General features: G+C 41.5%; 1 protein-coding gene and 1 pseudogene across 10 annotated transcripts in view; one reads left to right on the top strand and one right to left on the bottom strand.

The window, feature by feature from the left end:
- Window positions 1-23,232, bottom strand: part of ARHGAP12 (Rho GTPase activating protein 12) — a 110,179-nt gene that overhangs the window by 76,928 nt on the left and 10,019 nt on the right. For 9 of the 10 annotated variants that reach the window (XM_072955199.1, XM_072955201.1, XM_072955198.1 and 6 more), the window contains exons 2-3: window positions 16,587-16,625; window positions 14,159-14,906 (exon numbers count right to left, since the gene is read on the bottom strand). In XM_072955199.1, coding sequence (XP_072811300.1) covers window positions 14,159-14,845 — 687 coding nt within the window. In that variant the 5' untranslated portion in view covers window positions 14,846-14,906; window positions 16,587-16,625. Of the gene's footprint in view, window positions 1-14,158; window positions 14,907-16,586; window positions 16,626-17,577; window positions 17,863-23,232 lie in introns of all 10 variants that reach the window. The other variant, XM_072955200.1, reaches the window with a different exon arrangement.
- Window positions 10,834-11,145, top strand: LOC102535461 (U6 snRNA-associated Sm-like protein LSm3 pseudogene; annotated as a pseudogene).

Raw genomic sequence — 23,232 nt, 5'->3', positions numbered from 1 at the left:
ATCCTTCCTTCCTCTTTTCCATCCTTACTGGAGACACAAGTCTTTCACTTCTTGTCATTTCTATTTCTGCAGAATCAAGGTTTTCAGATCTTGAAATTGACTGTTTTCACGCTGTGCCCTCCTTCTGGGGATGTGACTTTATAATAATTTTTATATAAGTATGAACTATTTTTAAAGCAAGAAATTTTCAACATTTTAATATTACTATAGTTCTTAAAATTGCATATGTTTACGACAAAAAGATTCAATTTAATTCAATGTATTGTTAAAAGACCACTGACAATATGCTTACCAAACTAAATGGTAATAGATTTTAACAAAGAATTCATCTCTCTAACTGAAAAAGAGCTTAGACAAAACACATTTAGCCAAATTTTAAAACATATTATCAAAAAATTTTATCATCATCAAACCCTAAACCACTAACATCTACCCTGTACCTAGACATAAAGGCATCGGATTCTAAGGAGAAAATTTTTGCAAGGCCTCAAACACCACTTTCTCTTAGCCAAATGAAGATTATTTCACCAAATTCTCGAACTATTTTTATCGCAGAGCCGCTTTACACACTTAAAAATTACTTGGAATACCAAAGAGCTTTTGTTCATGTATGTGATATATACTGATATTTAGTATTAGAAATTAAAACTAGGAAATTTTTACATTGTTTGCTAAATTCATTTAAAAATAATAAATCTTACATATCAACATAAATATATATTTAGAAAAAAAATGATAGTCTCTCAAAAAACATTAGTGAGGAAAATGGCACTGTTTTATATTTACAAATCTCTTCATTATCTGGATTCTCATAACTGCTTCTACATTAAATCTGATGCAATATGTTGTTTTGGTTGAAATGCATAACGAAAAAATGACCTTATTTAGATATACAGATGAGTAAGGCTTTCTATTTTATTTGTATTATATTTTAGTAGGCTTTTCAGTAATTGTGGACGTTCTCTGACATTCCTCCAAAACTCAACGAGAAGTAGTTTCTTCAAGATTAGTTGCAATGTGGAATCTAAAATCACATTAATTAACTATTTTGCACTTTGTCACATTAAAATCCATTGGTCTATCTTGCCTTTGAATGACTCTTGTATACACCATGCACTGCTCATTTGAAAAACATTAATTCACTGAGTTATGCTTATTTTCCACATGTTGAAACATTTCATTTTACAGTATCAAAACAAACACAAAATCTTTAATATCACCACTGCTTTCATCAAGAAAAATCTTGAGACTGAAGCTATAAGCTATCAGGGCAGATACAAGTCTTCAAGATCCTAATTTTCACTTGAAAGCTTGAATTTTATCATTTGCAACAAAAAAAAATTTTTTTTTAAAGTGATGGGCTTACTTTGTTCATTTCTGAGAAAATGTCTCAACAAATGCCCTACTGTGAATACCCAGTCTGTCCGTCATTCTTTCAAGCAGAATTGGTGCTTCAATTTTCAAAAAGTGACTGGTTAAACTTACACCTCAATCAAACAAGGTCAAAATTCTGATATAATTATTTTTAAGTATTTTAAGGTACATATACTGCCTTGACTTCATCACACACTGAGAACATGCAATTGTTTCTTCAATGTAAAAAGAAGGTTACCCAGAGGAAGGGTATAGCTCAAGTGGTAGAGCGCATGCTCAGCACCCAAGAGGTCAGGGGTTCAAACCCCAGTACCTCCACCAAGTGGAAATCAATGAAGAAATCTAATTCCTCCCCCTAATAAAACAAACAACACAAGAAAGTTATCCCTGCCCACCTTACAAAGCAGCTGTAAAGCAACCACATGTGGAAGCACCTATCCCAGGGCTTGACACAGTACAGATGCTCAACAGGCAGTGCTGGGTTCCTTCCACCATCCTCTCACTGTAATATTGGTTATTCTCATGAATTCTCTCTAGTTTTTATTTTTCTATTTCTCATTTAAAACCAAGTAGTCACCTGCCTACTTTCCAACTACTTACAAGTTACTGAATTCTACTCTGTAAGACAGAAAAACAGACAAGTAGTATTCAACCACAGGTTTCAAAAAGAGGGCTTCAGAAGTCAAGTATCCTGTAGGAAGGCTGTAAGAAATAAATTTCTCTGGCTGAGAAGCCTATTCCTGCTCCTCATCCTTTGATGTACCAAGTTACATTCATGATTTTCCAGAAATTTGAGCTCAAGTGTAACCACAACACACTTCAAAATAACTGTTGTGATAAAACTGTTTGAGTCGTCATTCTGAGTTTAAACCATTTGTCTGGCATTTACTGAAGCAACTGCTAAAGATATTCTATGCATACAGATGAGATTTTTCTCAAGAAAAATGCAAAAATGTCTCCACATCTGTTGTTTTTGTTGATATGTCACCTAGATTAGCAAATTCTTTCCTACAAAGAAAACAGGGTGAAAACACAGAACATTTTAAATATACACATTTTTTAATGACTCTATTAAAATTATGTCATCTTTCAACCATCTTTTTTCTGTTACTCTACTACAATCAAACTAAAATTATACGTGTATACAACATACATACATATATATATATATATCGAAAGAGACAGAAAAATGCCCAATATCGCAAGTCAACTGACACTGTGACTTTAATCTTTAAACATAATGTCTAAGAGCTTAAAATCACAGACTGGAAAACTCAGGCATTAAAGTCTATCAGAATTGGTCTACAGACATGAAGAATTTTATATCCAATTGACTTTGCACAGTATCCAAGAACTCTACAACACAAGGCACACATCCATTCCATATTCCAAAGGACAGGTACAGCCCAATGCACAGCAGATACTCATGCCACATCAGCACCCGTTCTGACTGCCTCCCATGCCCCTTTCCAGGTGCCAGCACCACTACTGTGCCTTTCTCTGGTTACCATCCTCTAAATGATGCGATTCTGATGGGACTGCCAATCACGCTCCCCTGCACACCTCACACCTTCTTTATGAAGGGACTGGCAGTAAGCGCAGTTCTGATGAAGCAGAGTGTTCAATCTACCTGCTGGAGACGAGCAGCAGACTTCATTCAGCTAGGATGAGCTGTCCCTGCAAAGGCTTTTACATGTGAACTTCCTGGCCTTTCTTTTGGCTCTAATTGTGATGATAAAAGCCTGGAGCAGTCAGTGGCTATAACCTGTGTTCTGGGATCTCCAGGGAAACAGATATAAGATGTATAAATAAAGAGATTTATTTCAAGGAACTGACTCATGCAATTGTGAAGGTTTGGCCAGTCCAAAATCTGCAGGGCAGACTAGCTGGCTGGAGACCAAGAGAAAAACAGCAGTCTGTTGGCAGAATTCCTTCTTACTGAGGGGAGATTCTAGTCTCTGTCCCAGCAAGGCCTTCCACTGATCGGACGAGGCCCACCACATAAGGGAGGATAATCTGCTTTATTCAATTTACATGTTAATCTCATCCAAAAAACACCTTCACAGAAGCATCCAGAATAATGTCTGACCAAATATCTGGGCACCACGGTCAAACCAAGTTGACACATAAAACTAACCATCACAAGTTCACATCAACTGTAGACGTATCATATAAAGTTTTTTTTTAAATCAGTATTGCCTTTACTATACAGATTATTCACTACATTATTTGTTGTCAAAAGGTTGCTGGAAGAAATAGACAGAATACAATCCTTGGCTTTAAAGACTGCAATCTGAAGAAAGTAGGTAGGAAATGCCAAAGGAAATTTTATTTTGCTATTCCTATTTTATAACACACAGAACTCCTTTCTACTTGAAGTCTAATCTACAGAACTTCCTACACTGAATTAGCATCAGTCTGGGAACTCCATCCCGGCCAGCCCTCCCCGTCTTTCAGGGCAGTTGGTGTCAAGGACTGACCTGGCACAGAGTGGGTGTGATTTGTGACCACCCAGAGACTCAGTCTCAGAAGAAAAGGGTATGTCAGACAGCTATTATCTGTCTGCCTGGCACCTCTCCCTTATTCTGGGAGCAGCATATCTTTTGAGGAACTGTTTCTCCTCAGATTCCAACCATAAAGTTTGGGTATGGTCCAACCATGGCCCTGGCCATAAATATAAGCATATCCCAAGCCAAGGCAATTCCTTCTCCAAGATTTTCTGCATTAGAACTAGGGAAGAAAAAGAGATACACTAGTAGAAAAACTAAGGATGTGACCCTAGCACTTGTCAGCAACTTGTCTACAGCCAGGTGGAAGAATTCTGTCTGGAAGAATGACAGAATCCAGGAGAGAGAATCAGACATGACAGACAGAGAAGATAAAAGGAATCCAGACAGGAAGAAGACCCTAGTTCCAATCACCCCAACGCCCAGGTGAATAAACCCGTCCTGCAGTTTGGTTACGTGAGCCAATAAATTCCCTTTGGCCTAAACTAGTCACAGTTGGGTTCCTACCATTTACAACTAAGTTCTGACTAATACACAGGAATCAAAGCAGCAAAGGTAAATAAAGCCAAATTCATTTAGGAGTATTGAGGGAGAAGGACAGGTGAATTTAGAAGAGAAAGGTAAAAAAGAGACTAACTTGCCTTAGAAAAGGAAAAGGTGAGAAAAGGGTCAGGAAAGAGGTGAAAGGGAAGGAGCCTTCCGCAGCCTGTGGCCCACGGGCACCATCCGCACGAATACAAATGCAGGCACTTTTTGGAAAGATGGTCTACGGCCTTCACTAGATCCTCAGACAGGTCACAACCAGACAAAGAGGAAAGGGCCCGATAAACAGGTCGATGCTAAAGTAAAGCAGGCCCTATGTTCCAGAAGGAAGCTAGGGATAGGTAGTGAAGCATTTCCTTTTTATTATCAGCAGTTTCTGAGAAAAGACCCCCGGCAGTTAGAACCAGGAGTTCTTTTCCCGGGAGGAGGCATGGTCAAAGGAAGTAAGAGCTGTCATCCGAGAAATCTCAGTTAGTTTTGCCTTCACGTTTGACCCAAATGTAACTCCAAGCTTACCTAGCTCCTCTCCCAAATTTCCATCTAATTAGACATTTATGCCTAAATTTCCTTAAAGAAGATTTATCAGTTTTCACTTTATAATTACTTTGCCCAAAACTTTCACTTTAAGAATCTGGGCTTGAAGGACACCTTGAAATGAGAGCAAAATCTGGTCACTCTAATCTCCAGGACTGGCCATACCTACGTCAGCAAGACGGGAGAGAGCTGAGACCACGTGAGGGGGCTCTCTGGCGCCAGGTCCACACAGCAATTTCACACAGAGGATTTCATTTAAATATAACAACAATTCTTAGTTCTATTTTTAGAGGTGAGAAAATCATGGCTCAGAGATTAAGGGACTGGCCCATGTACCTACAACTAAGCAGCAGCAGATTTCAAATCTCAAAGCCACACTGGTCCTACTCAAGTTCAGACACCACACTGCCCTAAGCGAAAAAAAAACAGAGAGAAACTCCTTACTGCTTCCTAAGTAAGACGCCAAACTTGACCCACATTTTACTGAAGAAAATTTTATGTTACAAATACTGAGGATTAGCTTTACAGAGAAAAACACCAAAACATATTCAAGCCATTATACAGCAGAAATCATCAGCCCCCCAATCTCCCAAGAGTCCTAATTTTGGAACTGCTCTAGCAATAAAGGAACCAAATAGGAAGTTTGTGGTGAGTCTGAGCAGGTGACAAAGCAGAGCTTCAGAGAATTTAAGGAAGCTCAGTAATGGCCCCACTGGTTCCAGCAGCACGGCGGGGGGGGGGGGAGGCGGAGGGGGGGCTACTTAACAAAAAGATCCATCAACAGCGAGCGTGGATTTGGATGAGAGGGGACGTTGTTAGCTGTTGCTGCACAAAGCTAAATTATATCTGCTTTTAGATTCGGCACCATCTTTGTGGAAACAGACTTGGGAAAATCTCTAACAAATCTCTAACAAACACAAACCTTTTATACCTAATCCTGAATTAACCAGAAAATCCAATTAGCCTGAAAAATTATGTCTCTTGCCATTCTCCTTTGTATAATAAATATTGCTTGTATAATAGATTATTCTTTTAAATATTCAGAATCATACTGTGTGTGAACTGCACACACAGTATGATTCTTACTTTATAAAACTATAGATAAATATATGCATGTATAATTAAAATTGGTACTTAATTTTTTTAAATCTGTATTTTTAAATACAATAAACATCTTGTATTAACAGTCCACATAATTTGGGAACAATTTAAATACCTTTCAATCAGAAACAAAGCTTAAAACTACAATTAGAGAATTGATTTTATGAACCCAGTATAACCCAATATAACACCTCAAAATGTTGATGAATTGTTCCATATAAAAAATTTTCCAGATTAATTTCAGATCAGATGTGAAATGCCAGAAATACATTAGTCCAGCACTGTCAATGAAGAAATTCTTTCTATAAACACATCTGCCAACATAGAAGGCTAGTAGAGAACATAATTTAAACATTTCTAGATTTATAGTCATCATAAATATTCATACTGTATTTCAAAAATAAAATGACTCTGAGCCTTACAGAACTTTGGCCTTCTTCTCAAAGCCATCTCTTCTCCTCGCACCTTGTCAGCCTCGGAGACAAAGGTCTACCATTTAAACTCCCGGGTTTTAGACCATACTTTCTAACAATGGGAAACTTGATACCCAAGGCTGGTAAGACACATATATTAAAGGAATATTCATGAGATCATTAGAGAAAAATAGGGTATCAGGAGCAAAGTGTACAGTTTTGAAGGCTGTTCTAAGGTTTGGAGCTCCAAACCAACACTGATTTTCAAAGTTTCATCTTCAAATCAACTATTAGTATGACCTTTGAAAAGACCTAAAAATTTGCCCTGAGGAAAATACTGCATATGATGTGTCCATTTTACTGGGGAAGGTGGGGGGGTGCAAACTGAATTTTATGATTTTTGACTCAAATTTTGGAACCTCTCTATTGCATTACAACTTTTTACCCCCAACTCCATCTCTCTGGTAACTTTCTTCATAAAGCCTATGCTGGGTCAAGGTCACAACACTTCCAGATGACTGTATTTAAACAAACACATATCTTTGTTGGGACATTAATCTAGGTTTCCTCTTCCCTCCCATGTATCTGTGGCTAAACACTGGTGGTCATTACAGAAGCACTGGGCATACCTATGATGTACCAGGGTCCTATATACTAGGCATCTGACACACAGAAATAAACAAGATATGGTAAACTACTTGGCCTGGAGAGCGCAGACTGACAAGTGAGAAGAAAGAAAACCATCATGAATGTGATGAGGACAACAAAGGAACAGCACAGGGCGCAATGGAAGCTTCTGATGAGAGGACACCTCCCACCCCTAGAAGTAGAGCTGACGAGACCGTTAAGAGGTCAAGACAATGAATACCTAAAAACTACCGTTAAAAACTTACCAATCACATCCAACTCTGGGAAAAGGGAGTAAACGTACTTTATCTTATTCCTCACACTAGGTATAAACAAAAACACTGGACATAATACATGAAATAAAGAGAAGACATCTCTGAAAGGCAGAGAGAAGGGAAACCAACTGTGACCTCGGGACCTAATGAGCAACATGCTGGTGAGTTTCTGGGTTTACTTTTTGTTTGTTTTGATTTTTTTTTTTAGTTTGTGTTTTGTTTTGTTTTTCTGCCCTGGGTTTACTTTTGGCTTCATACATCCCAGATTTAAAAGAAGGAAGTCAGCAACCCAGAAACACCAACAGGCACAGACCAAAAAACCCCAACAAATCCCTGCCCGAAAGCCAGCAGAAGGGCCAGAAAAGGAGAAGACTAGCAAGACTGAAACGGTCAGACATTACCGCTCTACTGCAGCCAAACACCGCAGAACACACCCACAGCCCCACCCGCAGGCCACCAGCAGGGGCCAGCAGGGCTGCAACACGGCACCCCAACCCCTGCCAGGGTGGAATCAGAGGAAGCAGGGGAAGGAAGCAGGGTGACCACTGCGGTCGGGAACAAGAGCCCACACACACAGAGGAGGCTGAGTGGAGTCAGACTCACCACTGCCAGGGCAACGGGTCATCCTCTGACCCCGGACGTCAGTGCAGGCCGTCAGGGCCAAGCAGAGAGGCACTTCGACCCCTCCCAGCCAGGAAGTAGCAGGGAGACTGACTGCGGAGCCAGACACTAATGAGGAAATTCTTCAGACACAGATCCTTGAGGAATTTAAAGCCTCTGGTACCTACAACTACAGCAGACACTAACCACAGTCCAATTTCTAGCCAGATTAACGGAACACTGCACATGAGAGGCCTGTTTACTTCCACCCCTATCAACCAATAAAACTTGTCTAACTCTCACCAGAAATTACAAGGCATGGCTAAAGGGAAGAAGGAACCACGTAAAGAGATAAAGTGAGCATCCGAGTCAAACTCAGACACGGCACAGATACTGGCATTATCAGACGGAATTTAAATAACTTCTAGTGGTATCTTAAGGACTATAAGGGAAAAAGACAACACACAAGAACAAATGAGCAATGCCAGCAGAGAAATGGCAAAATCTAACAAGAGAATCAAAAAGAAATGCCACCAGTTAAAACACTGTTTAACAGAAAGAGAAAATGCCTTTGATGTAATGATCAGCAGACTGGACATGGCTGGAAAAAGAATCAATGAGCTTAAAGATGTCAACATAAATTTCCCAGTCTGAAAGCAGGACAAATACCAGAGATCCACAAATACCAAAATGTAAACAACAATACAACAATGAAAAAAAAACAAACACAAACTGCAGAAAACCAAAGACAAAGAAAAAAATCTTGAAATAAGCAAGAAAGAAAACACTGAGCTATTAAAGAACAAGAAAAGGAATTATAGCATATGTCCCACCAGAAACCATGTAAACAAAAAGAGAGTGGGTAAAATATTTAAAGTGTTGATAGAAAAAAAAAACACCAACAAGAACTCTACTACACAGCTAAAGAAATTACACATCAACGTGAAGAAGAAATAAGTACTTTCTTGAACAAACAAAACAGGGAATTCAGCACCACCAGACCGGCTCTGCAGGAAATGCTAATACTGTTACCACGGCATCACTCCCCACGTCAATCCACAGACTTAAGACAATCCCTATTAGAATCCCAGCTGGTTTCCTTGCAGAAATTGATGAGCTGATTAAAAACTTCACATGGAATTGCAAAGGAGTCAGAATAGACTAAACACTCTTGAAAAAGTACAATGAAGTAGGAGGAGTAACACATTCCGATTTCAAAACTTACTACAATGTAACAGTAACCAAGTGCAGGCTGAAGGACTGATGGACAGACCAATGGAACAGACTGAGGGTCCAGAAATAAACTTACGTGTCTACGGTCAACTGATCTTCAACACTACTTAGGTGTAAATCTAGCAAAACTGTACAGGACTTAACACTAAAAACTACAAAATGCTGTTGAAAAAAATCAAAAAAGATCTAAACAAATGGGAAATGTAGAATATACGTGGACTGGAAGACTCAACGTAGTAAGATGTCCATTTCCTCTGAAATGACACACAGGTTAATGCAATTCCTACCAAAATTCCAGTAAAATGTTTCACAGATACAATTTAAATCATGAGGAAATTTAAAACTTCAATTCCTCTAAAATGTATAAGAAGGAAAGGAACTAGAGGAGCTGTGTTAGTTCCCTGTGGCTGCGGTAACAACTTAGTGCCAACAGCGGCTTAAAGCAACGAACCCCTTATACCCTCACAGCTCTGGAAGCCAGAGGTCCAGACACAGCACCCCAGGACTGAAATCAAGGTGCTGGCAGGGCTGCGCTCCCTCCAGCGGTTCGAGAGTGTCCTCTGCCTGCAGCCACATCCCTCCTGACAACAGGGCCACCACCCTCACATCTCCCTTCACTCCAGCTTCACATGGCCGCCTTCTCTGTATGCGGTGCCCCTCTGCCTCTCTGCGGACTAAAGAGCTCTCCAAACTCAACAGTACAAAAGCAAAGTGCCCAATCAGAGAATAGGCCGAAGTCGTCAAGAGACATTTCAATGAAAAGGATCTACTGATGGCAAATGAGCACATGAAAGATGTTCAACATCACTAGCTATCAGGGAAATGCAAATTAAAATCAGGAGATATTATTACACACCTATCAGAATGGCTAAAATAAAAACAGTAATGATACCAGATGCTGGTGAGCACTCAGAGACCCTGGATCACAAGCGCTGCCGGTATAAATGTAAATGAACAGCTAGTCTGGAAAAACGGGTTGGCAGTTTCTTGAAAAATTAAACATGCAACTACCATATCATATAATTAGCAATTATACTCGTGGGCATTTAGGCCAGAGAAATAAAAAGGTATGTTCACACAAAATCCTGGGCAGAAATATTTAAATGCAACAGCCCCTGGAAACACAGATGTTCGGCACTAGTATAGCCTGTCCAAACCACAGAACATGAGTCAGCGACAAAGGGGGCCTGGATCAGTCTCTGGAGAACTGTGCCCAATGAAAACAGCCAATCCCAAAACGTTCAAGAGCCTATGACACCACTTATATGACATTCTTGAAAAGACAAAATTATAAAAATGGAGAACAGATTAGTGGTGGCCGGGGCTAAGGAGGGATGGGGTTGGGGGGGTGGCTACAAACAGGCCACACGAAAGACCCTTGTGCTGACAGAAATGCTCAACATCTCGACTGTATGATGCCCACATGCTGACTGGGACACCACAGTAGCTCTGCAAGACGTCAGCACTGGAGGTCACCTGACAGGGTCACGGGGGCTCTCTCTACGTGATTTCTTTTGTTGTTGTTTTTTGGGGGTTTTTTGGTCTCCACATGATTTCTTACACCTGCTTATGAAACTACAATTATCTCAAAACGTTTAATTAAAGAAGACTGATCACAGAGTTTGAAACGTGGCGGACGACGCGGACCAGCAACAAACCATCAACACCGCAGAAGAGCCCCTGGTCCTCGTCGGGTTCAGCCTGGATGAGCAGATCCATGTGACAATGGGAAGTGACGCAGCGCTTTGAGGCAGGCTGCAGGGTATGACCTACATCTAAACATGACGCTGGGAGATGTGGAAGGAACTGTTAACAACTACAGAAACTGATGAAGAAATGTACAAAGAGATATATAAATCAACAAAACGGATTATTTCAATGCTCTTTGTCCGGGGAGATTGTGGTGTGCTAGCTGGCCCGCCGTTAAGAGTTGGCTGAAACAAAGGATTTACCCTGTGAGGAAAATAGGAGACTTTGTATGACTGACTCTTCAAATGCAAAAGACACTCGAAAGAGAAACCTGCATACATTTTGATATTAAGAAATGACCAAGACTTCTTCCACTACAGAAATAAGTTGATTTGCAGACTCCTGACAAATCCTTCCGCTCAATGGCATTTTTACTGTTTCTATCACCTTTTCAGTAAATGTGATCATCAAGATGCAGAACTCTTTTTTCAGGGGCTGATTTGCTCCATTGTTTTTTCAGACAATTCTGGGTTTTTTCCATTAAATTAAATTTGTATTATTTTTTTTGACTTAAGAAAACACTGATCAATGGTAATATGTCAGAAAAATGAAAATCTCCCAGTAGAGACAAGGGGGGAGGGTGCGAGTGCTGACTGGGAAGGGGCTCACAGCTGTACGTAAGCACTAAGCCATACGCTTAAGATTAGTACAATTTACACATCTGAATATATGCTGTGCCTCAATGAAAAATTATTTTAAATTGCCATTTGATTATTAATCTTGTTCACTGTAATAATGGTAACGTATAAAAATATTTTTAATTGGAAATTTATCCACAATGAAAGGTACCTTGCAGCAGAAGCTGCTTAGGGGAGCGCGGAGGTCCCACTATGACAGGTTAGGGAAGGAGTGGGAAGTGAGCACGTATGTGCCGCTCCTTCCAGAAGCCGCCGGTAGGGAGTGGTGAGGCGGCACTCACAGGGGATGGTGCTGTGGAAGAGCTTTACTAACACAGGAAAACACAAGCAAATTCACATGCTGAAGGAAAACACCTGGTAAATACCGAGTTGAAAGCCATGAGCACAACACTACACAATCTTTAGCAAAGGTCTGTGGAAAGGAGGGCAAAGCAAACATGAAGAGCCTGTCCCCGTAGGAGAGGCAGCCCCGCACTGCCGGAACCGGGGAGGATACCTGCTCCACTCCTAGGTCTGATGGTGGAAATGACAGTAGCAGACATGACAGCAACACGACATCTGAACGGTACTGATGTGCTCTGTGACAGCCAGCCCCCACGGTGGCCCCCATGGCCCCTATCCTGATACCCACACCTGTGCTGGCTCCCCCGACACAGAGAAGGGCTGAACTGCACCATCAGGAAGGTGTGACAGTGTGCCACTGCCAGCTCCCACCCTGTTCCTCTCTGGACGGCTCCTTTCGGGGGAAAGCTGCTCACAACATTCAAGTATCTGAAAAGAGGCCAACCACACCACGTGAGCGAGCCACCGAGAGGCAGCCGCCTGGCCCTGGCCAAGCCTTCATAAGATGGCAACATAATGAGAGACCCGAAGCCTTTAAGACCTCTAACCAAGCTGCTTCTGAATGACTGACCCGCAGAAACTGTGATGTAATGAATGTCTGTCTGCTGTGTTAAGCCACCAGACCTGGGAGTCATTTATTCAGCAGCAGCAGGTACCCAGCCAGGTAAGCATAAGAGATACACGACAGCCCGCTGCGTCCTCAGCAACTCTGACCCCCACGTTAGGAAGACGAAACTGAGACACACCGAAGTCAAGTCATTTGCCCCAATTACCTGACAACTGGTGTGATTTGGAGCCAGATTCAAATCTAAAGCCTGCGTGATGAACTGCCAGACAGGACATCCTCCCCAAAGCAGATGCAGACTCCCTCCCGTGGCTTTTACTTTGGCATGAAACAGAAGGGGAGAACTGAAGGACACAGAAAAGGTTTGAAACCAAGAATCATGACGAGGTCCGGCGAGAGAAATCTAACAAGATTTCCCAGCAGCCCAGGAGAGGTTAGGAGCCACGAGTGTCCCAGTGTGAACTGAAGATGACCACGACGAAGAGGACACAGGCTGCCGGTGTCCCCACATGGAACACAGAAGGAACTTCAAGTGCGGATCAGCAGTGAGGGCCAGACAGCAAAGGAAACACACGTCTCCCAAGTCCAGTAAGTCCAACAGGGAGCCACCGACAGAAAAATTCCAGACACACTGTATGTTCTTCGTCAAAGTATCGCAAAGACTGAGACTAAGACAAGAGATGACTAACGGACAGTGCTCTTCACCTAACTGCCTTCATCTCAAGCATCAGAAGTTTTTCTAGAGAACCTTCCCTTTTTCCTATATTTGTTCAAAACGTCTCAAGAAAAACTGAAACTCATGAAAGGAAAAGAACAAACTAGTTCCATTACAATCCGACCACAAGTAAGGGCAGCTTCACACCTACTGACTCATTCAAATTGATGACTCAATCTTACAACACAGCTTTAGGCCAAAAGTTTATCAACTTACAAATTCACCTAAAATTAAACTTTTCTAATACACTCAAGTTTCAATTTCATTAGTGTGCTTTTGTCACTTTACTTGAAAAACTGGCATAAACGAATCCCAAAATAAAGTTAGGTAAGAAAGGGGAAAAAGAATCAAACTACAGATAAAAATTTTATTCAGGCTAATGTTCAATGCAAGACACTTAAAACACAAAAGTGCATGAAAAGAACTAAAGGATGGTGAGCTCTCTTTATATATACATATATACTTTTAACAGGCAAAGTTCACGAAAAAGTTTCAAAGAAAAGAGTTAGTCATTAACATTCCTGTGACATCTTTCCTCATATATTCATTATTACCTGAAGACTTAGTGGAAACAAGTCAAAATGAGTGCAGCTGGAAAACAAACTTTTTCTAGTAAAAGAAGTATCATCATTGGGTACACTACACAAATCCTTTGTACTTTATGCATAATCAATAGAAAGAAAAAAAAAAAGAAACTTGTCCACACTTCAAGTGGCTCTAGTCCTGTCAAGGAACAAGACTTAAGAAAACCTTAAACGGAGCCTCCATCAATCCTACAAGGTTTTTCATATATTCTCTCTAAGTTTGGATAAAACCCATGTATTCTGAAAACATTAAGGCAGAACAACCAGTTCTTAAGTCTGACAAATATTTTAATTACAATCTATAATTCAGCTTTTCTGAAAGTGGCACAAGTGTCTCCTCGCCCACTTTCGATCTTACCCTGATCTGCTCCGTGGAGCTGCTGCTGAGCTCGTCGCCGGACTCGGAGTCCTGGCGTAGCCTTTCTGAGCCTTCTCCGGCCGAGTCCCAGGACTGCTCCTGGGAGAAGCTTGCTTTCTCTGCGTCCAGGAACTCGGGACCGGGAAAGTGACCAAAGAAGCGCGTCCTATTCTGGCCAGAAACTTTCGGAGAATGTGAATCACTGGTGAACTTCCCGTTATTATGGGTCAGGTCCAGGCTGAGAGTCTGACCTGGGCTGTAACTGGGTCCAAAATTCTGATTGGCATCACGAAGCAGACCTGATCCTTGAACAGATGACGACGGCTTTCCGAAACTTGAGAGCTCAGGCGGCTTGTTCACATTTTCTGCCGCTCTCTGGAGGTGGAGGCTCTGCACGGCTTTCACAGAATTATTTGGCAGCCCCCCTGCCTGTTTCACGGGTGGCATCAGAGCTTTGCGGCCGACCTCCTTCACGTACTGGGCGGGCACGTAGAACGCTTTGGAGTTCTCGTCTGGCTTGACCTGCCACCAGTCGTCATTGGTCTTCTTCACCAAGAGGTACCGCTCCCCTTGCTTTATGACAATCTTTCTGTCCTTGGCCTCATATTCGTAGTCATACTCCACCTCAATGTACACCTGTCCTGGGACAATCTTCCCTCCTCTGTCAGCCATTTTCACCAGTAACATTCACCTCTCAAAAAGGACGCTTTGCCACATTATGGCTCCGTGGTTTCTGGGATTAACACAGCTATTTTTATTTAAATGCAGGAAGAGAATGGAGGAAAAAAGTTAACAGTTTGGATTTTTAATAGTCATTCACAAGCACCATATAATAAAGAACATTACCATCAAACCTCAAACCCGGAAAGTAAACATGTGTCTAGTATTGTATGTACTGTCCTGCTTTAAAAACACTCTCATCCTAACTGTAATCCACATTTTTCAATCATTTATAACCAAAACCAAACCAGTGACTGGAACAGTAAACATGCTGACCAGCCAGACACACAACTATCAAAAATTAGAGATGAGAAGAACTTCGCTTCTTTTCACGACTACCTCAAACCTCCTTCACGTTCTTAGAAAGACTCCCTGATAGTAACCGACACACTCACCAAGGGCCAGGCATGGAGCTAGGTTCACTGTTTGCATTCCTAAAACCCTCTTTGAACTTAAAGCTGAATATCAATGACTCTGAATTTCATTCAAAGACCTTGTAGTTCTTTACTTTCTAAAATGATCAAGTGCATTAATGAGTTTTTTTAAAACAAAAAAAAGATACCCAAATATAGGTTTCATGTTCTAATACAAATGGATTAAAAAAGCACTGTTATTTTTAGGCAAAATACACACATAGATACAGCAAAGGAACTGCTGGTTTACTTTTGTTTCCTCTTATATACACTCCAGGAGGACCACAGTCCTGTTAAGCTGAATCCCACAAATGCCAACAAATAACCAGTCTTTTTACTTGTAAATGTTAAAAATGCACACACATACACTGTATGTACACATATTGTACGTAAGACACAAAGTCTACTAGAAATAGCCCTAAATTGGCTTGAGAAATCTAGGGTTCACTGTTTCTTCTATACCAATTTCAAACACTTTAGTACCTAATAAAACACAGCATTCAAGCTTCAAAATGATCCAGCATCTTGATTTTGCTACAATTCAAGTCACGCCCCAACCACTGAGGGATGAATTATGTTCCCCAAAAAGGTATGTCTAAGTGCTAACACCAGGACTTGTGAATATGACCTTATTTAGAAACAGGGTCTTAGCAGATAGGATCAATTTGAGAGGAGTTCACCCTTGATTAGAGTGGGCCCGAAATCCAATGACTGGTGTCTTTATAAGGAGAGGGGGATTTGGAGACAAGGAGGGGAGACACACTGGGAAGACCACTGAAGACAGAGGCAGAAACTGGCAGTGAAGCAGCGACAAGCCAAGGAGCTGGAGCCCTGCCAGCAACCAGCAGGCGCCGGAATGGGGCGGGTGAGGCAGAACTGTCCCCTGGAGCCCTGGAGGGAAGCACAGAGGACGTCTGGTGCCAGAACAGTGAGAGAATGAGTTTCTGCAGTTTTAAGTCACTCCGTTTGCAGCACCATGCCGCACACTCAACCTAACACTCCAGGAGCGTCAGGCAGACCCAAGGAACTCAGGATGCTACGACGCACCAGAAATGTGCATGCAGGGTCCCGTATCCACTTACCAGCACCCAGGGACCGCGTGTGATGTTATTCACACTGCACGTGCAGTAAGCCCCACAGCCCTCCCAACAGCATCCTCTGGGACAGATAAAGCCCAGGGGATAACTAATTAGTCATACAATTTCAGCAACTAAAGTTTACTTTCTAGACAAACTACCTGAATAAGTTTAACATAGTAGAGTTGTTTCAAAAAATAATAAAAATAAAAAACTTACCTTAGAAGGAGAACTAACCATCCAGTATTACATTTAAACCTATAAAAAAAAATGAAGTTCATTAACTTTAACTAAGATCGCTTACAGAAGGCTAGGCACCTAGTGTTGCTCACAGTTTCAGAACGGCCATAAAGAGCACAGTGCAGCTTGATGCATCACGCCTGTGCCCAGCACCACCCTCCAAACACACACAAACACACAGTGTGCTGGGCCCCTGCCCCTCCTGCTTCATTTCTACCTTGCTTCAAGATAATTTCCGCCCTTATTTTCTGTTCTGACACAAACGTCTTCTTAAACTTCTAGGAGAAATATCTTTTGTAAAGTCATTAGAATGACAGAGCTGTTTCCCAAGTTTATGATACTGAGGAGGTTCAAGAGAATGAAAACAAATGTTAAAAGCTGCTGGGAGTCACCGCGTCATTCCCTGCAGACCATTCACAAGGAAATACACCTTTGCAGCAAGAGATCTGGGGGTCATCAGCCTAAGCCAGTGCTCAAACTCAGAACCACCCAGTGCGGGCGACCAGATCAGATTCGGTGAGACACACAATGCCACCTTGTTGTGCTCTCACCAAAAACATGTTTAAGCTTAAGCTAATTATCAGGAAACAAACCCAGAATGCGAGACATTTGGTTAGAAACAGACTTGAACTCTTCAAAAAAAAAATCAATTTCACACCGAATGAAAAATGGAGGGAGAGTCTTCTAGATTCAAAGGAGACTGACACACGACACCCAAATCCACCTGGTGATCTAACAGGTACCTAAGACTCAACCACATCCAAAATCTACTTCCTCTCTCTACCCCACCCCCACCCTACCAAACCTGCCTGGTCTTTCCTGACACAGTAAATAGAAATTCTAATCTTCCAAGTGTGCAGCCTTTATTTTCGTGCATTACCAGGACATTAGTCACCAGGAGTTTTAATCCGTTTACCTACACAAAAGTTTTTCACGACAACTTTTCAAAATTCCACACTGAAATACTTACCCTGGGGTGATGTGGTTTTTTTCCTTTTACTTTCCAGGAAGTAATAAAATCAGAAACATCCCTGAAGAAACTGAAATGAGTGAAGGAATATGCGGAAGGTCACAGGGGCTCAGGCATCCCCTAACTGGTCAAACACTGACCCACGGGCATGAAGAGGGAAACACAGAGGAGAACGAGTAACCTTCACGGTTTCATGAGGGCAGCAGAGGGTCTGCGGGCTGGAGACCACCACCGCTGGGGGCAGCCTCGCACCGCCAGGCTTCACGACTGCGCCTTCCTCACCGACTACAGAGGTGGGGAGGAGTTAGGGAGAAAGGTAAGCCAGTTTCACTATGTTCAACACCCAAACTACAGTTTTAGTTAAAGGAAATGAGAACTGGGGGAGCATCGAAGATGGAGAAGTAGTCAGAAGATGTCTAGCTGGAACAGGCGGTCAGACACGAGGCAGGGGACAGGAGCAAGGGCTAGCTCATGGGGACAAAGGGGCTGGGACAGATTTCTAGTTACCACAGGGATGGAGGGGTGAAAGCAGGGACTCCCCTACAGAGAGATGATTAACATAACAAACTTCTAGAAAGTCGTGGAGCAGAAATTATGGATTACAAGCCAAGGTCTAGGAAAAGTTGGATAAAATAAATATGAAGAGAAAAACCCCACTGTAAACTATAGATTCAAATACAATTAAAATAATTGTGGGGTAGCTCTAAAAACTTAGACCCAAGTGAAATTGACCTGTAAACGTGTGAGCAACCTATGGGGCCTATTTTCATTTAAAAACATAAGCTGTATTTAGGGCAGTGGGTACAGCTCAGTGGTAGAGCACGTACTTAGCACCCATGAGGTCCTGGGTTCAATCACCAGTACCCCCATTAAAAAATAATAATAAGCAGCTGTATTTTTTTTAAATGTTCGTGGTTTTAATTTTGGTTTGTTTCTTCCTCTAGTCCCCAGTTCTCTTTAGATTACGTTGAGCCCTCTTTACCCTGGTATCTTAAACCCCTCAAGAGTTTCAGTTAGAATCTCTCTGATTCTCACTCATTCAATTATGACACCCTCTGAGCACAACACCTAACTGAACCGCATGCTCCACTCACCGTCCACTCAGCCTTACTCACCACACACACGACTAAGGACCCAGCCTCCAGTACAGAGTGTGCCTGTCTACTGCCCGGTAACAACCACTGCTTTTCTCTGCAGTTTCAAGAACACCCACGTGGGCTCTTCATGCCTCCTACCAGTGGTCTTCCTCACGGTTCACTAAGACAACATCCACACACCCCCACACACCCCTCCCTGTGCACATCCTTTACTTCTTTCCCCCCGCCAGTCAGATTCACCTCCACCACGCTACTTTGAAACTAATGATCTCTTCCTTTCAGTCGGCGAATTTTCCTCATTTTCTTTCTGCACAAAGTACGCAGCTCAGCAATTGTGATCTTCCTCCCCCAGGACATCTGTTTTAATCAACTACTTCTCTCAGCGTGATATCCTTACAAGGTATATCAAAGAAGTCAACAAGGAAACAAAATCCTAAGAGAAATATGGTAGACGTATCCAAAATTGATGAGCTTACAATTTATAATGATACACATATGTACAAAGTACTGAGGAATTCTAATACCATGAATGACAAAAATGTTAATAGAGCCTCACATACATATTAACCCACTTAAAAACACCACAATTGCAGGACTGATTCTTGACAGGAAGTCCTCCAGTAGCTTTTACAAGTGCTTGTTTGAAATTAACACTCCCTAAACAGACCTCTGCTAAAGAAATCAATTAAATTTAAAGAGCACAACAAAAAAGTTAAAAATAATTCCAGCATAAGTTCCAGAATAAGAAACTATTCTACCAAATAATTTTGCAGACTGTGACTTAACAAGAAATCAAAGGCCATAACAGGGCACTTAAGGTGTTTTCTCAATGCACAGTCCCTGTTTCTTAAGAGTAAAAATAATAGAGAATGTATGACATTTCTCTAGGCCTGAAGAAGATAAGGAAAATATAGTGATTACTATTACAAGCTATTTTGGCCATAAAGAAATAGCAAAAACAGGAACAGCAGAAAGGATATAGGAATAAATCAGGTAACTGGAAAGCACCAGAAAACACAGTCAAGCATAAACTGGTGAAAGAAATTCAAAGTCATATTTAAATATGCAACAAAAATGAGGAAACAAAAGAAATGCTTGGGAAAGTAAGTATATTTTAACAAAAATGACATTTGCATGGGGTATTTCAGAAAGGTTTGTGCCACGAAGTGTTTCTTAGAAATGAAGTGGACGTAACTTTTTCTTGGATTGTTACAAGAGGGAGAAAATATTCCAATTTAAAAAGGAAGAAATATGACCTTGGGTTTGGCAAAGAGTTTTAGATATATCACCAAATGCAAAATCCATAAAAGAAATAAAATAATAGGGCTTTATTAAAATTAAAAACTTGTGGAAGAGACTGATGAGAGAATGAAAACACAAACTACAGACAAGAAAATATTTGTAAAATACATATCAGATGAGGGGCTTGTATCAAAAATACACAAAAAACTCTTAAAACTCAACAAAAAGAATCAAAATTTTTAATGGAAAAAGGATCTGAAAAAGACACATCATAAAAAAACATGCAGATGGCAAATAAGCACATAAAAAATGCTCAACATCGCATCAATAGAGAATTGCAAATTAAAACGAGATACCACTGTACATCTATTAGAATAGCTAAAAGCCAAACAAACTGACACCACCAAAAGCTGATGAGGACGTAAAGCAACACGAACTCTCGTTCACCGCTATTGGGACTGTAAAATGGTATAGCCACTTTGGAAGACAGTGTAACAGTTTCTCACAAAGCTAAACATGGTCTTACCACACAATCTAGCCATCACACTCCTAGGTATTTATCCAAATGAGTTGAAACTTTATTTCTACAAAAAATCCTGCATACAAATGTTCATAGCGGCTTTATTTATAACTACCCAAAACTGGAAGCAACCAAAATGCCCTTCAATAGGAGAAAGGATAAACTGAAACAGCCATACAATAGAATATTATTCAGTGATAAAAGCTATGAAAAGTTGCAAACGAATCCTAGATATGTTTTGCTAAGGGAAAGAGGTCGGTCTCAAAAAGCCACATACTGAATGATTTAACTCATATGACATTCTGAAAACAGAAACAGACTCACAGACATAGAATACAGACTTGTGGCTGCCAGGCGGGAGTGGGGTGGGAAGGGATAAACTGGGAGTTCGACATCTGCAGATACTGACTGGTATATATAACATAGATAAACATGTTTACACTGTACAGCACATGGAGTATACTCAATATCTTACAGTAGCTTACAGTGAAAAAGAACATGAAAATGAATATATGTACATCCATGTATGACTGAAGCATTGTGCTGTACACCAGAAACTGACACAACATTGTAAACTGACCATACCTCAATAAAAACAAAACAAAACAAAACAAAACACAACTCATATGACATTCTGGAAAAGTCAAAACAACAGAGACAGTGATTGCTAAGGGCAGAACAAAGGGGTGGAGGGTTCTATAGTTCTGAAGCACAGGAGATTAGTTTAGGTCAATAAAACTATTTTGTATGATACTGCAATGGTGGATATATGATATTCTGCACATGTCAAAACCCATCAATCTTTACAACGTAAGCGAGAACCTCAATGTATGCAAATTCTAGAAAGTCATTTAAGAGGTCAGGGGAATCCCAGGATGGATAGCAGATGTGACAAGACAATCTAACAGTATTACAAACACACAGAACGACCTCTCTGTGGTGGAGAGGGGATGAAGGGAGATGCAGACCCCACTTAATGTTGTATGTAAGCGAGATTTATAAGGATATAGGCAAAGGAACTGCCTACTGTATTTTTTTAATGTTTTTTTTTTTGCTTGCTTGTTCGGGGGGGGGAGGTAATTAGGTTTATTTGTTTATTTAATGGAGGTACTGGGGATGGAACCCAGGACCTCGTGCATGCTAAGCACACGCTCTACCACTGAGCTATACCCTCCCCGTAAGTGCTGTATTCTGAGAGCTACAGACGTTTCCAATAGGCGTATGAGTTAAAAATTCTGATACTGCTATACATGTACGCACCCTAGAACTGATAATTAAGTAAACGGCATCTAGATGGTGGGCACTACCTATTCCAATGTTGACCTGGGAATTTATAGACATGCAAGGGAGAAGGCTAGAATGATACTGTGATACAGATTTGACTTGGAGACATCAGCATGAACTCACTTTTAGCTCACCACAGATCACAGACAATTACAAAAAGAATTATTACAGATGTATGTCTACAGGCTGCTTCCACATATTTCCTTGCTGTCAGTAAAAATGACCCCTGGCAGCAACAAGTACTCCAAGCACCCAGATTTGGTTTCTAATACCATTCTCCAAATAAAGGAATCAAGGCTCTTTGGAGAAATGGCTGATTCAAGCCCTTGGGCAGGAAATACACAAGATAAGCCTACAGCTTCCTGTAGTGCCATACTGACACACTCTCCCATCTTGTTTTCAAGCACTTGATTTAAATATCTTCTTAAACTGACACTCAAGTTAAAAGTGGTATCAAGCATATTTGATATTCACATTAACAGATCCTAGGGATTTCCGGTCAAGATGGCAGAGTGGCAGGACCACAAGCTCAACTCTCCCCATGACTATAACAAATCCACAACTGAATGCTAAACAACCATCGAACAAAAAGACTAGAACCTAGCAAAAAAGATCTTCTGCAACTAGAAACATAAAGAGGGAACCACAGCAGGACAGTAGGAAGGGCGAGCCTGCATTATAATTGAGCCCCATTCCCCCTGGGTGGGTGACCCACAAGCTGAAGATCTGTGAAGTCACAGAGACCCTCCCAAAGGAGTGACAGCTCTGAGCCCCACGTCAGGTTCCCCAGCCCAGAATCCAGCACTGGGAAGAAAAGGAGACCCCAGGACATCTTGTTTTGAAGGCCAGAGGAGCTTGGTGCTGGGAGCCCCAAGGGACTGGGGAAAATGGAGACTCCATTTGCTTGGGAAGCGTACATGGAATCTCGTGTGAGCCAGGTCCAAGGGCAGAGGCAGTGATTTCATAGGAACCTGGGCCAGACCTGGCTGCTGGTTTTGGAGGGTCTCCGGGGGAGGGAGGGGACAGCTGCGGTTCACTTAGGGGACATAAAAGCTGGTGATGACATTCCGGGAGTGTTCATCTACATGAGCTTTCCTGGAGGCTGACATCTTGATTGCATCATTAGCACCAAGACCTAGCCCCACCCAACAGCCTGTAGGGAAGCCTCAGGCCAAAAAACATACAGGGTGGGAACATGGCCCCACCCATTAGCAGAATCACTACTTCAGAAATCACTACTTCAGAACAGAAAACAGAAAAATGAGTAAAAAGGAATGAGGATAGTTTAAGAGATCTCTGGGACAACATGAAGCACTCTAACATTCGCATTATAGGGGTCCCAGGAAGAGAAGAGACAGAGAAAGCACCTGAGAAAATTTTTGGAGAGATGATCACTGAAAACTTCCCCACCTTGGGAAAGGAAACAGTCACCCAAGTCCTGCAAGCGCAGAGAGTACCACACAGATCAACCCAAAGAGGAACACATAGTCATCAAACTGCCAACAATTAAGG

This window comes from Vicugna pacos, chromosome 35 (assembly GCF_048564905.1).
Source record: "Vicugna pacos chromosome 35, VicPac4, whole genome shotgun sequence".
Lineage (NCBI taxonomy): Eukaryota > Metazoa > Chordata > Mammalia > Artiodactyla > Camelidae > Vicugna > Vicugna pacos.
Note: the sequence above shows the minus strand (reverse complement) of the source record. Positions and strands in the feature narration are given on the sequence as shown.